Raw genomic sequence first — 15,834 nt, 5'->3', positions numbered from 1 at the left:
AAACAGGCAGAGGCCGTGGGGGAGGTGAGCTTATGTGGGAACGGGGTTTAGTACTTGGCCTTGAGCGGAGTTAGAGACCCTCAGGCTTTAGGAAGGAAAGCAGAGGCAGGGTCCGGAATGGACTATGCCTCTGTGCTAACTTTCAGGGGACTGGGAGCTGTAGCTTAGAATGTAATGGTGCACTGGTTATATCTGATCTAGAATAACAAATGGCACTCCCCAATCCACCCGTGCCCCTGGCAGACCTGACTGTGTGATCATGGGGCTGGGCTTGGCCAGAGACCCCAGGAAGCCCAAACCAACTGGGCACAACTGCACCCAAGGGCAGCCTCCTGGCCTTAGCCGTGAAAGTCCAACCAGAAATGCAGCTATGTGGTGGGTCGGTGATCTCACCAGCAGCAGAAGCCAGTCCCCCGAGACAGTCTCGTACTCCTTGAACGTGGTCAGCACGGCCAGGATCAAGCAGCCCAGGACAATCAGGAACCTGGGAGGGAAAGAAAACAGAGTCTGCTGCTCTGAGGCTGGATGGGGAAAGGTGACAGACAGTGGACGCCACAACCTCCATCGGGCATGGGCATGTGTCGTGATATTCCGTTTAACCTCGTAACAAACTGTAAGGCGGGTAAGGTTAATATTCCAGTTAAAGAAGGCAAGGCTGTGCATACTTCTGCTTTATCAGCTCATTAGTGGCATAGGTTAGTTAGTTGGAATCTGCACTAGAACACCTGGTCCCAACCCCGGGGGCTGCAGGCCCGAAAAGACCAAAGGTCTTCACACGCTTAAGTAAACCATCAGGAATGTGAATACATGAATGACATGTCTTGCTCATACCAGATTAGGATGTTAAAACATATGAAAAAGTTCTCAGGGTAAGGAAAACACAAACTCCTTCCGAAACGTGGTTCATCCCGCAAAGGCCTCGATCACCACGTCTTAGTAAGTTTCCTTTTTGTTTGTTTTGCCTTTTACAGCCAGTAGGTGCTCAAGGAAATAACCTCTTTCCACTGGGGATCTTCAGAATCACTTGTGAGATTGCCGAGCGTTCTTCCTGCAGAACAGGAGCCACCACACTGAGGCAGGACGCCATCCCAACACCTGGCCCCAGAGTCCCTCTCGGGTGGGACCCCTTTTGTCTAGTGAGACCATGTACGGAGCCAGACAAGGTGGAAGTTGCAACCCTAAAGACACAGACTGCTAACCTCCTCAGCAACACAAATGAAGAAACTGGAGGAGAGCCCTGGCCAGGTAGCTCAGTGGGTTAGAGTGTTGTCCAGATACGCCAAGGTTGCAGGTTCGATACCTGTTCAGGGCACACACAAGGAGCAACCAATGACTGTATAAATAAGTGGAACAACAAATCAATGTTTCTCTCTCAAATCAATAAAATTTGCTTTTAAAAAAAAGAAACTGGAGGTGGGAGTTGGTCTTCAGGACTGGGAATGATGACAGAGAGGACACGCCTCACCACGTGCTGAAGGGTTTTTAAGAACAAGAACATCTAAAATGTTAGGTTTGTGGCCCTGCAACGCAACCCATCAACCACAGCCTGTGGGAGTGGCTTTGTCTTGAGTTGGCATCGGACATGGAGCTGCAGCCTGTGGCTGGAGAGAGAGAAGCGCTCGGCGTCCCACAGCTGACCTCATTCAGAGAGATCCTACCTACGCTCCGTATCCAGAATGTACGTAACCCTTGGGGAGATCCCACGAGGCATGTGCGGTGGGCCTGCCCCAAGGCTGCTCCCAGTGAGTCACGCCCTGGGTGCAGGAGGCACTTTTGACTTGCTTCTAACAACAGACCAAGGCAAAGATGATGGGATGTCACTCCCTCAATTAGGTTTCGTTATGCAGCAAAGGCAATGAGATAGATGCGCCTGTGACGATGTTCCTTTATGTAAGACTCAATCTTAGCAGGATGGAGCGAGCGAGTTTCCTGCTGGCCTTGGCATGAGCTATGCTGTGAAGGGGCTGGAGAGCGACAAGGCAAGAAACAGTGGTGGCTTCTAGGACCCAAGAGAAGCCCCCAGCTGACAGCCAGCATGTGAGACCCATGACCAGGTGAGCTTGGAGAACCCCCAAGCTGTACAAAGGAACGTCACCCAGCCCCAAACTGCTCTGTGAGACCTCAAGCCCAGGACTCGGTGAAGCTGTGCCCAGACTCCCAACCTATGAGAACTGCAAGACAATAACGTGTGTTGCTTATAAGCCGCTAGCTGTTACGCAGCCATAGAAAACTAACAGTGTGGAATGGGAATCTGTGCCACATGCATCCAGTGTCTACAGAGCAGGGTAAACCCCCCGCCCATTCATCAGCTTGTGTCTGGGCTGCGCCTGTGTGTTTGGCCTCTGAGACTCCACTCCCTGAGGGCGGACACTGTCTGGTTTCTCTCTGAACCCCAGTGACTGTCTCAGAGTCTGGCACTTATTACGAACCCGTGAGTGTTTGGAGAACGGATAGAAATGACTTCAGAGATGAGCAACTGCCCTGCTGCTGGAATCAAAGGCAAAGGACATAAGGTGGTTCTGGAGAGACAAGGCAGAGGGGATGGGAAGGGCTCTGTAGGCCAAGGGAAGGGTATGGACTTGATTCAGCAGAAGATCTTTAAATATACATAGCTCCACGTCCACACCCATATCATCTACCTCTGTATCTTATCTTTACATCGCTGTCTGTGTTATCGGAAACATCGGACCTGCGGGCCGTGTAAGGCCCAAGAAATCATTTGGTCTGGTAAGGCATTAGGGGTGAGTTCATTAAATGTTTGACCAAATACAGCCGGCTAATTTTTAAAAAAACGTATTTTTGTTGATTTCAGAGAGGAAGGGAGAGGAGAGTGAGATAGAAACATCAATGATGAGAGAGAACCATTGATTGGCTGCCTCCTGCACGTCCCACACTGGGGATCAAGCCCGCAACCCGGGCATATGCCCTGACTGGGAATCAAATCATGACCTCCTGGTTCATAGGTGGACACTCAACCACTGAGCCACACCAGCCAGGCCAGCAGGCTAATTTTTAAGTTGATAATTTTGCATGGCCTGCGAATGATGTTGTAAATATCCAAATGGCTTTGGCCAGAAGAAAGATTTCCCACTCCTGATCTATATCGACAAAGTCTGCCCCGGACCAGGACAGCGCCAGGAAGCTGTTGACATGGGTGGATGAGAGAGGGTGAGGGCTGACTGGCGAGATGACAAGGGTCCCATGAGAGTGAACGAGGGTCCCGAAGGTCTTGGCAGGATCTGTGACGAATGGGGCGCAGAGGCTGAGCAAGAGGAGCAGCTGGGAGGTCTCGGGGGTGGGTGACAGGGTGGACAAGTGCTGGTCACTGACATCAGGAGCATGCGCACAGAGCCGGCAGGACTGAAAGATGAACCACGCCGTGGACCTGCCGAGTTTGAGGCCAAGTGGAAAGAGCCAGCAGGCTGACCGAAGTTCAAGTCTAAAGCTTAGGGCAGTGGTCGGGCCTGGGGACCTCAATCCCTTCCCGTGCTAATGGTCTGGGACCGCAGAGCCAGCAGAGGCAACAATTCAGCCTTAACCAATCACCAAAGCGCAGGTTCAGCGGGTTCCCATCGGAGGGAGGGAGCAGAGCCGGGCTTTGGCCAGCGGGGGGCAGCAAACGCCAGGCCCCAGGCCAAGCTTCGCATTTCCTTGCCCATCAAGAAGGAAAAGCACCAGCCACCTCAGGGAGTCGCTTTCTGAGATTTGAGAACAATAATTTATTTATAAAGCAAAACGCATGCAGGAAGTTCCTGCACCTGAGAAGAGGAAACGCTTTTTGGCCTCTTGCAGATTTCAATTTACTCTTTACATTGAACTTGATGCCGGGGTGGAAGCCAGGTTTGCATGGCTGGACAGTCCTCCCTTCTCCTGTCCTGACTCTCTTCTCCGCGCCTCCCCAAGGATGCTTCTCCTCCTCTGACATGGTGGTTTCCGTCTCTGTGGTTCACCCCACTTTTATGTGCACTCCCCTAACTTCTTTTCCACTCCTCTCCCCCTTCCTCTCTCCTCTCTCCCCCTTCCTCTCTCCTCACTCCTTGCCCAGTCCTTCCTCCACCCCCTCACCCCCTCCTACTCCCCAGGACCTGCAGGAGTGAGCAGGGGCTTGTGGGCGGAGTCCTGGGCAGAGCCAACAGCTGCCTTCTGTCTGCAAGGTTGGCTGTCTTTGCAAATGAGCCAGTCAGGGTCAAGGGTCTCAGACATGCCCTTACAGCAGACACTGTCAGTCTCCTACATGCTTTCAGCCTACTCCTCTGCCCTTGTCCACCCAGGCCAGGGTGGGGTTGGGGAGGGGGGAGACAGGGTGGGAGGAAACCAACACAGGAAGCGGCTCTGTAGCTGCTCTTGGTATCTCAAGTGGAAGGTCGGGGGCTGAGACAAGAAACAGAGCTGCCAAACCTGTTTGAATGGGGATGTGTGCAATCTCTCCCTAGCCAGGCGAAGGCAGGCTGAACCCCCTAACAGAGCAGGTGTTGCTGACGTCATCCTTAGCCCACTGTCCTGATCCTCAGGCACCACCGCTGGTCTTTGGTCTTAAGCAGGAGACAAAAGCTACGGCTCCCCATCCGCAATGCCCCAGAGGTAAAGCACCCACTGTGTGCCGGGGATCTCCCTATTCCCTGAGTCAGCCCGAGGGCTTCTGGGAATCACAGTGCACAGCCCAAGGGACTGGCTGACGAAGCTCACAGCTCACAGCTCACATCTACCTCTTCCCAGGCCTCAGTGTCTGTCTGTGACACGAGGGGACTGAGTTACATGATCCAAAAGGCCATCGGGGCACTTCCTGCGGGTTCAGGCTTCCGGGGCCTGTGAGAAGGCCCGAAAGAGCTTTCCAAGACCAACAGGCTGGAGTTTCCTTCTCCGCTGTCACTCACCACCGGGGCCTGTTTCCTCACCTGTAAAGGGGAACGACAGTGGCTCCTAATTCAGGGCTGTGGTGAGAAGTAAACGAGACAGACAATGCTCAGACTCTACCGCCAGCCTGGTGCAGCTCACAGGTTAGTATCTGCTAGCGATGACCTGCTAGCAACCGCAGGAGTGAATTTTAGCTCCAGTGGGTCAGGCCGATGACTGAGTCCCACGTGGTTGAAGGAACGTGTTGCCATTCCATCAGACGTGGGTTCCCTATTCAGAATGGGCAGATCAACTAAGAACTGGATGAGGCCCTAGCTGGATGCTGAGTCCCATGATGCACTGCACCAGCTACACCAGTCTGAGCCCCATTTGGCTACTTCTGCAGGGCTGCTTGTCACTGTCCTCGGATCCATCCAGCCTCCAAAAGAAGACCACTGTTATGTCTGGGCGGCGTGGGAAAGGTGAAGGCCTCTTCCAGGGTTACCAGCCTCTCCAGACCCACTACTCTGCTCCATGCCTCTGACCTCCTCCACACTAGCAAGAGCCTCAGCTGAAATACACAAGTCCCATTAACACTGCAGCCAACACCCCCCGCCCCGTCCCGCCCCAGCACCCCTGTCTTGATCGGACACTTCCAGACAGAGGTGAGGCTACTGAAGCTCTGGCAGGTCACATTCTCTTCTCCCTGAGGGCTAGAGACAGAAGCCAGTAGGTCCATCTTCCTACTCCAGCACGACACCTGGGCCAGGCTGAGTGGCAGACACACTGGGATCTGGGCCAAACACGTGGGGAGAAATAGGCCATCTCTGGATGTTTCCTTTTTCCTCCAGAACAAGCCAGATCTCTGACCATCCTGAGATGTTGATGTCAGTCTGGTCCCCAACCCCCTCCCTGAGAATGGCATCCAACTCATCCTGGGCAGTGTGCTTCCACGTGTCAGGACTGCGCTGGGGACCGCCCTCTCTGCAAAGCCTGGTTACCAACATAGCATTTTTGTTCAACATGTCAAAACTGTATCCTAAGAGAGTAGGTGCTATAAAGTGATGGGAGGTTGTGTTTTGAGCATCTTCTTCATGTTGCAAGCATCTGCCGTGTTCTTCTCATAACAGTACCACAAAGGAAAAAAGGAAAGGTTTGGGGTTCTAATTGTACCAAGGCTTTAAGATGATCTCCAGGGACCCCTCCCACCATTCACACGTGTAGTTAATTCCCCCTGAGGAAAGGTGGCTGGGACCTGTGATGAGTTTCTAACCAATAGAAAGAAGTCAAAGAGGGATGTCACTTCTGCGATTAGGTTACAAAAGACTGTGACTGCCATCTTGCTGGTGGACTCTCTCTTGCTGGCTTTGATGAAGCAAGCTGCCACGTTGGAGAGGCCCACATGGTATGGGACTAAACGTGGCTTTCATCCAACAGCCAGCAAGGAATGAAGACTCTCAGTCCTACAGCCCTAAGGAACCAAATTCTCCCCACAACCACACAAAGGGGGCTTGGAAGAGAATCCTTCCCCAGTCAGGCCTTCAGACGAGCCCCCAGCCCTAGCGGACACCTTCACTGTAGCCTCTGTGAGCTACCTGAACACGAGGCCCGGGTAAGCCATGCCGGGATTCCTGATGCCCAGAAACTGAGATAACGAATGTGTGCTGTATTAAGCCACTAAGTTTTGTGGTAGTTTGTGTGCAGTAACAGATAACTAACACTAGTTAGCCAGGATCCGAATTGGGGCTCACCACCTGGAAACCAGATGGCCTCAGGTAGGTTTATTTTTCTGAACCTCCATTTCTCATCGATAACACAGGACAATTCCAAGGACTTTCATTCTCTTAGTCGTTACCCCAGTCTTTGCTGCTAAGAGATTGCACAGCACAGCAGAAGTCCTTATAACCAAAAACCACTCCTCCGAAGACGTCTCTGTGCAAACATCCTTGACGATTTCACAGCAACCTCTGTCCTCGCTGTGCCTGGTTTCTCAGGCCAGTCTCTGCCTCCCCCATCGGGTACAGCACCTAATAGTACAATATGAATCATTTGCAAAGTCGAAAGGCAGAGTTACAATAAATTCAGAGTTTCATAAAGTTGATGGATATGAGGATGGATAGCTGTGCTAAACATACCAAAGTTATTAACAAGGGACAATCCTCCTGGAACAACTAAAGACAAATCGATTGATGCTTCAAAGGATTAAAAGTATCAGACAATCCTCCTCCTGAATGTTGAGAAAATGAAATGTGAGGTTCTCTTGTGTTATCATGTAATTTCGGCGTAGAAAATATATCCCCAAATTAGTCCTTGATTCAGTCTTTGTTCCTTCTAACAAGCAGAGCATTGTTGCAATTATAAGCTACATTTTGCCGCCTATGAGATAAACATTTGAATAACATTTTTTTTTTTTTGTGATAAAGTACTCATACTCTTCTCCACTGTTATGAAGTTTTGGTTCCCATTTTCAGCAGATTCTCTTTAAGTAGATGATTCCCCCTACCTGTGGAATAAAGGGGTCCTCTAACTCTACCTCATGGGATTCTTATCTGTGTAGGTGGGGGATCCCCGTCCCCAGTGAGTGCTGGGGGTAGAGTACTTATGCTATCTCGAGAAAAGGAATTTTCTGAGACTCTCACGGGAAGATGAGTTATTTTTATTTGCATGGAATTACATCCCTTGGATTCCAAAGTCCTATTTCCCTTAGTCCAGTCATTGAAGAAGTGTAGCTGGGGCTTCAGTAGAGCTAGGAGCAAAGCCAGTGTCCAGAGTTTTCATTCCACGTTGTACCAGGTCCAGTTCAGCATCAGGCTGGTTGCAGTCCATTAGTCCACTGTGTGTGGGGGGCCCACATGGCCATGAACCATGTGGGTGAATGCAGGAGAGCAGGAGCGTGAGAGCCCCACAAGCCAGGAGTCAACCAAGAGCACAAGAGAGAGAGAGAGTGGACTTATTTGTTTACGAGACAAAATATTCCAAATTTCATGCCCTTGCAGTGGCCACACCCATTTTGGACAATGACCTGTTCCCAGGTGTGGCTGACAGACGAATATCTTCCAGGAGTCACCCCGACTTTACTGAAAGTGAGTCTATTCTCCTCCCTGTCTGGTCCCTTCCCCGAGTGATCGGGGAACGGACCGGTGGCTCCCTGGGGAGTGTAAAGCTGTAGCTTCCAGGCAAAGCTGCTCCATGACATGCCTATAATATCTGGCCTTCCATTGGCTCCTTTCCTGCTATTAATAACTAGTTAATTACAGCTGTACCAGGATGACCAAGTGGACTCAAAGAGAACCAAGTGTGTGAACTGCCTAGGGTTCTGGAGAAGAGCAGGCGTTTATCAGATGCGAGTTTCTTACCCCTTTCTTTCTAATCTTATATTCACTGGGGAGTGAAAAATATTTGCCTTTAATAGTATAGTCACCCTCCGGATCTCGGGTTCCCCATCCACAAATCCAACCAACCAAGAATTGAAAATATTGGAGAAAAAAAAAAGCTAGGTTGCTGCCAACATGCCCTGTGTAGTTAGTCCTATGATGGCTGTGTCTGTACTGAATATGTATACACTTTTTTCTTGACCTTATTCCCTGAACAATATACTACTACAACTATCTATATATATAAAAGCCTAATATACAAATTGTCCCTGTGGGAGTTCGACCGGGAGACTGATCGCTTGCTACGACGTCTGCTGACCACCAGGGGGAGGCTCAGAATGAAGAAAGACTCCAGCTGGCAGCTGGCAGCCGGGGAAGGGAGGCCCCAGCGGGCAAACGGAAGGCCCTGATTGGCCCTAATTGCCGTGTACCGTGAATTTCGTGCACCAGGCCTCCAGTTTACATAATATTTACACTGTATTAGGTATAATAAGTACTCTAGAGATGACTTAAAGTACATGGGAGGATGTGTGTAGGTTATATGCAGATATCACACCATGATAACTAAGGGACTTGAGTGTCCCTGGGTTTTGGGATCCACAGGGTCCCTAAAACAATCTCCCACAGATACTGAGAGACAACTGTGTAGAGCAGGGGTGGGGAACATCCAGCCCTCGGGCCCTATAAGGCCCTCGAAATCATGTGGTCTGGGGTGAGTTAAATGTTCAACCAAATATAGCAGGCTATTTTTTTAAGCTGATAATTTTGTATGGCCCAGGAATCCTATATAAAAAAAGGGTAATATGCAAATTGACCCTAAAGGCAGAATGATTAGGAATGACCAGTCACTATGACGCACACTGAACACCAAGGGGCAGACGCTCAATGCAGGAGCTGCCACCTGGTGGTCAATGCGCTCCCACAGGGGGAGCTCCACTCAGCCACAAGCCCAGCTGATGGCTGCAAGCGGCAGTGGTGGGAGCCTCTCCCTCCTCCTCGGAGCATTAAGGATGTCCAACTGTGACTTAGGCCCACTCCCCATAGAGAGCGGGCCTAAGCCGCAGTCGGACATCCCCCAAGGGCTCCTGGGCTGCCAGAGGGATGTCTGACTGCCAACTTAGGCCTAATGTCCGTGGGGAGTGGGCCTAAGCCAGCAGGTGGACATCCCCCAAGGGGTCCCGGACTGCGAGAGGGTGCAGGCCAGGCTGAGGGACCCCCCTGAGTCCATGAGTTTTCATGCACTGGGCCTCTAGTGATGTTATAAATATCCAAGTGGCCCTTAGCAGAAAAAAGGTCCCCCACCCCTGGTATAGAGCAAAAATCAAATTTCTTAAAAAACATCCACCTCCTTGAAATGAGGTAAGAGAACAGTACTCATAAATAAGCACCCGGAAACCTCTATCTGTATCTTGATCTATACCCATCGCTATCTGATCCACACACCAACCTATAGAGCCACAGGTGTGCAATAGAGGTGCAGGTTTGACCATCTAAACCAGCGTTTTTCAACCTTTTTCATCTCACGGCACACATAAATGAATGACTAAATCTTGCGGCAATCGTTGTTATGATTAATATGACTGTTATTTTGTATTATTCCATCAAACCAGTGCTTGGGAATTTGTACATTCTCAATAACTGGAAGCAGCTGTCATTATTCCAATACACTTGGAATCCATCAAACATAGATCATCTTTGGGTAACTCCACCAAGAAATCCTATAACATTTCATTTTCTCTCAGACACAATTCATTGTAAGACTCATCACTGTATAAACTACTAAGAAAGCGAAACTGCCAATTAAATTATTACAGTCACTGATTGTAGTTCACATCCTCATTTCAGAGATGTTAAAATGGGGCCACATAAGCATTTAGCGCGGATGAAACAGAGGTAGATAAAACTGCCTTACAGCTGAGTCCTTTAGGACAAAGCCTTTAACAGACAAGGTGTGAGGACATGACTCCGAGTGTGTTGGAGGGGCTGGGCGGATCCTACGTCCCCAGCACTGAAATATGGGTCCATGTTTATTTAGCCTAAGCCCTTCCATTCCTACTGAAGCTGTTAGAGCCCCAAGTTTGAATCTCTACACCGAGCATGTCGAACTCGCGGCCCACGGGCTGCATGCCTCCTTTATTTGGCCCATGTTAGCCTTTGAGTTTGACATGCTTGCTCTACACATTTCCCATCTTTCATTTCCCAGGAACAAAAGTCCTGTGTTTTCACGGATCTAAGCTTCCGGGGCTCCCCTGGGCGAGCAGTGGGATGCGAGCCAGGTGCTGGGATTCGGGAACCCTGCAGGCATCCTCCCTGCTACCCGCGCCCCTTTGTGCCTGACTCACCCAGACAGGCGCCCCTATTTACAACGACCTGGCTTGGATCCCAATTCTCTTTCTTGTGAGCTGGATGGCTTCCCACAAGATACTCCATCTTTTTCTAAAATATATTTTTATAGATTTCAGAGAGGAAAGGAAAGGGAGAAAGAGAAACAGCAGTGGTGAGAAAGAATCATTGAGTGGATGCCTCATGCACACACCACACTAGGGATCAAGTCCGCAACCGGGGCATGTGCCCTTGAGCAGATTCGAACCCAGGACCCTTTAGTTCACAGGCCGACACTCTATCCACTGAGCCAAACCAGCTAGGACAAGATACTCCATCTTTTAACAGGAAATACAGCCTGGCACCACAGGGCTAAGGTCCTTCTTTCCGGACTGCTAGGTGAGGAACAGAGGCTTTGGGAGAAAGAGGAGCAAGTCTGAAACCATCCCAGTAGGCACTCACCTCCCTTACCCACAATGGTGCCTGGTCTTTTTAGTGCCTTCAGGCTGCAGACCATTGGGAAAAACACCAGCATGTAATTGGTCGATTACTTACTTTTCTTCCCATGCCCTGGAGACCTTTCACATTCAGATAGAAAAACTGGTCCTCTCAGACCCAAACCCAAAGGTGTAAACACCTTCTATTTCCTGATCCCATGAGCACTTTCCTACCAGTGGCTCCAGGTTTCTTTGGAGAGCCAACGGCAGACCAGACGCAAAGTCATATGCAAAGTAATAGTCGGGTCTCACACTGTTTCCTCCTCCCCCCCCCCCCATCAGATTTCTCTCTCTCTCCTTTTGGAAATCTCACTAGAATGGAAACATTTAGTGGCTTCACGTTTCCAAAAGGAGAGTGATTAAAGCAAAAAGCATGAGCCACTCACCAAGGCTGGCACCACGGAGACACATCTGGGTGCCCAGCTGCAGTGAACAAACAATAGCCATCATGGCTGATTGTTCTCAGCAATTTCCTGGTCTCCCCGAGATCCGCACTCATATCTCAAGGCTCCTGGATTTTACATGCACTCACTCCATCCTTCATCCAATACATGTTCACAGAGCAGCTAGTTACTCTGTACCGAGCCCGGTGCCAGGGACAGAGTGGACTCCAGACTCAGTTCTGCCCTCGAGGTAGAAGTGTAGGTGGCCCAGGAGGGTCAAGAGCATTTTACTCCATAAATGCTCAGGTTAGCAGCTCTCAGCTACAATTCCAAAAATGCACAGCTCCCTGGCATTGAGATCCCTCCCTGTCACCTATTTCTTTTTTTAAAATTAAATATATTTTTATTGATTTTGGAGAGGAAGGGAGAGGGAGAGGGAGAGATAGAAACATCAATGATGAGAGAGAATCATTGATTGGCTACCTCCTGCATGCCTCCTACTGGGGATCGAGCCCTTAACCTGGACATGTGCCCTGACCAGGAAACAAACTGTGACCTCCTGGTTCAAAGGTCGACGCTCAACCACTGGGCAACACCGGCCGGGTGGAACATGTCATTCTTGATGACTGCTGTATCTGGAGACAGTGGCTGGGCCCAGCCAGCGCTCTGGGAACAGTCGTTCTATGAGTGGCAGGGGACTTGCTGACCCCCCTCATCAGCCCCTGCATGGGCTGGGGCTCCAAGTCCTTCCGACCTCTGCGTTTTGGGAACATACGATCAGTTCCAAATACGACCTTGTAAATCGGGACTGCCGGTGGGGGATGGCTATCCTCTGCCCCCCACAAACAACAGCAGCACAATATCCAAGGGCTGTGATAACGCTCCTAGCAGAGGGAAACAAATCACCATCCCACTCTCTTCTCTTGTAAAGATGATTAAGGAAAAAGAGAGAAAGGTTCTCAAAAGCCTGGGGCAGTTCTGTTTTGCTCTGAAAAAATTGTAGCAGACACTGCCCATGCTCTTGAACAGCTCCCTGGGCTGCTGCCTCCATGAGCTTTACCTGCTATTCTTTGGTGGAAGTAGCCCATGAGAATGGCCTTATCTGTGGGGGTGGGGCTTAGCCAATGACTGATGGGTGGGGTGAGGTGGGTGAAGGCCAGGCTCACATTCTAGAGCTCCCTGTGGGATCAGCTTGAAGCTACCCCCCATGGGTCTTTACTAAAATTGTCCCTTGTTTTATATTCTGTACCTTAGTTGGATTTGGGGGACCCTGATGTAAGACAAAGGGGCGACTTGGGAATGAGGGTCCGTAGTCATCAGTAAACAGAATGATTCTCTGAGAATATGCCAAAAAGCACAGGAGGCACATTTCTCTGTAATAAACTCATGATCCACGGAGAGGAGCCACATTTCGTGGAAGAGTTGCAGACCTGGAGGCTGGAGAAAGGGGAGATGGGAAGCTTTAAACAGAGATGAGGGCTGAACCACATGGGAATATAAAACAATGACAACAACAAAGACAGCAATAACAATAGCCCTGACGCTCAGGAAAGTTTGCTCCATTCCCAACTGTCGTGTGTGTGACATTCTGAAGGACGTGAGGGGAGAAAGGGCTGCGTTCCAGGTCTGGGATGTCACGGGCATCAGTGGGGAAGCACTGACCCTTTCACAGGATCAGGTCTGTGCCGGACTTCTCAGCCAGAGGGCCCCAGGCAAACATGACCACACTCCAGCTGACAGGCAGAAATAGAATATTGGGGTCCAGCTAGAATTGTAAGAAATACTAATCGTGCTCCGCTAACTGTGATTGTTTTATTCTGATTAAAGAAGGCACATCCTAACCTGGCTGGGAGTTGTGCGTGGGACCTGGGAGCTCACCTGGAGATGCAGCCCACCCTCCCCATCGGGAGCTGCCTATTATCATGGACAGATGAACAGCCGCCAGCCCTTTGAAAACATTCAGCCCTTTCATACCACCAGCCTTTGAGGACCCCCAGCCTTTGCACACCCGCAGGCCTTTGCAAATCTGCAGACCTGTTAACTGCCCATTTGGCATGCCCTTTTGCCTACTTCCCAATTAATCTTCATCCTTCTATGCCAGTGGTTCTCAACCTTCTGGCCCTTTAAATACAGTTCCTCATGTTGTGACCCAACCATAAAATTACTTTCGTTGCTACTTCATAACTGGAATGTTGCTACCGTTATGAATCGTAATGTAAATATCTGATATGCAGGATGGTCTTAGGCGTCCCCTGTGAAAGGGTCGTTCGACCGCCAAAGGGGTCTCGACCCACAGGTTGAGAACCTCTAATCTATGCAATATAAGCAGCTGGCTTATGGGGGTGCAGAGCAGATTTCTGTGGATGGCCTACTGCTCCCACGCTGCCGGCAGGACTGGAATAAACGCTCATGTATGATTCAAGCCTGTCTCTGCTTCATTGGCTCAAGTAGTGACAGGCAGCCAGACCCACTGATTGTCCCTGAAAAGGGAAGCTGGCTCCCACCAGTGGTGCCACAGGGCTAGAGCCCGTTCCACTTGGATCTCCAAGGACAGGGAACTTCAGCTGACATCTGGGTTTCACAATTTTGTTTGCAAAGACCCCCACGAAAGGGACAAATACACAAACTGCTAGTAATACACATCCAAGAAAGTGAAAACTCCACTCACGGGGTGTGAGCAGAGTGATTGAGGAGCTTCTTGCAGGGAGAGAGCACAGCCTGTCATGCGGTTATCTCATCGAAGGAAGCCCTTATGAGCTCACTGTCCTGCCCCACAGCACAGAGAGGGAAGCACAGAGAGTGTGAGGCTGCTGTCAGTCACTCCAAGTGTTCAACGTGGTGAGCCGGGGCCAGTACCCAGGACTCCTGGCAGCCAACTGCTAAACCCTCAGGCATTTTTCAGGCCACAGTTAAATACAGCTGGTATCAAAAGCTAAAGCGTACAAACTTACAATAAATTGTATTAAAAATGAAGGTGACAAAGGCTCAGAACTCATCACTATCTACTTATTTCACATCTCTCTCTTCTCTATGCCCTTGAGGTGATGTATGGCTTTGGCTGTCAGTGTGGTAGAAATACAACGGTGCATATTTCTTCCCTGTGTTCAGTGATGTCATGCTGGTAGTTTGAAATTGACTATGGTGGAATTATTTATATGATAGAAATCAGGAACCGTGGCAAACTGGGGTTCTGCCCTGACCCTGCTCAGAATCAGCTGTTAGACATTTTTTTTATTATTGTCTAAAGTTTTATATATGTCTTCTTTTTCCCCAATTGACCTCCCTCCCTAAGAAACCAGAAACACCAATCAGAAAGGTTATATGCACCCCTATGTTCATAGCAGCACAATTTACAATAGCTAAGATTTGGTTGTTAGACATTTACCAACACGCCACGGGAGAAGAGTCCTAGAAAAGTGTCCAGACAGTGTGCAGAGGAAATAAATGAAACGGCTTCACTCATTCATCCACTGCTGATAACCTACTAAGCGGGCAAAGTCTGGTCTGTTTCACTTCAAAACCTATGTCCTTCCCATGTACCATGAAATGGTGAAATCTTCCTGGAAACACTCAATTTAAAAATAGAATGTTCCCTTGCTCCTCAGAAAATAGGAAATTTCCCTCACTGCAGAAGGTAGAATATTAAAAACTCATACCAGAAGCACAAGCCCCTGCTCACTTCCTTTCCTCTTCTCTTGACCACAGAGGAATGGTGTTTGTGTGTGTGTTATTGTTGAGCTTTCTTTTCTTAAACATGGGCCTTTGCTTCAGAAGTAACATTGGTGCTAACCTCTACCTGAGGCACCTCCACCCCCTACAACCCTCTGTGAGGTGAGTATTATGGCCTCCACCTGTGGGTGAGAAAATCCAGAGGAGGAATGTGATTGGCCAAGGTCAACGCCAGCAAATGGGACAACTGGGAATGGAGCGCAGACTCATCTTTCTGGAAGCGTGTTTCCTCTGACAGTTTTCTGGAACTGCACCGTGCACAGCAGTCACGGGGACCTCACAAAGCACAGACTCCGTTCAGCGGGTCTGGGGGGAGGCCTGGCATGTTGCCAGAGGCTGCCAAGGTCTCAGGTCACGTTGGGTGAGCAGCTCTATGCACGCTCTGCCCTGTGCCTGCCTAGGGCAACAGTGAGTGGGTTTCCCAGAGCTCATCCCTCGGGGAGGGTCAGTTCTCGGTTCATCCTCTTTTCTTGGGGACCTAACTGGACCAGGTGGGCAGCTGTCTGTCCGCACTGGGGTCTGGCTGGCTGCCTCCCCGCCTCCTCTCTGTGTCTAGGCCATAGCGCTGTTTTCCCTGGAGCCTCACAACTTCCCTGCTCTCCTCTCAGCCCACGCACAGCAACTGTCTCTGTGAATAAATGGTCTCCGAGCCTGCAGCCCAGGCCCTCACATCCAGTTTTCATAAATAGCCACTGT

General features: G+C 50.0%; 1 protein-coding gene across 1 annotated transcript in view; it reads right to left on the bottom strand.

Moving 5' to 3' along the window:
* Window positions 1-15,834, bottom strand: part of KCNQ3 (potassium channel, voltage gated KQT-like subfamily Q, member 3) — a 190,673-nt gene that overhangs the window by 32,661 nt on the left and 142,178 nt on the right. Inside the window, exon 3 of the mRNA XM_005872798.2 lies at window positions 394-484. Within this exon, the coding sequence (XP_005872860.1) occupies window positions 394-484 (91 nt within the window). The remainder of the gene's footprint in view (window positions 1-393; window positions 485-15,834) is intronic.

This window comes from Myotis brandtii, unplaced genomic scaffold, assembly GCF_000412655.1.
Source record: "Myotis brandtii unplaced genomic scaffold, ASM41265v1 scaffold390, whole genome shotgun sequence".
Lineage (NCBI taxonomy): Eukaryota > Metazoa > Chordata > Mammalia > Chiroptera > Vespertilionidae > Myotis > Myotis brandtii.
Note: the sequence above shows the minus strand (reverse complement) of the source record. Positions and strands in the feature narration are given on the sequence as shown.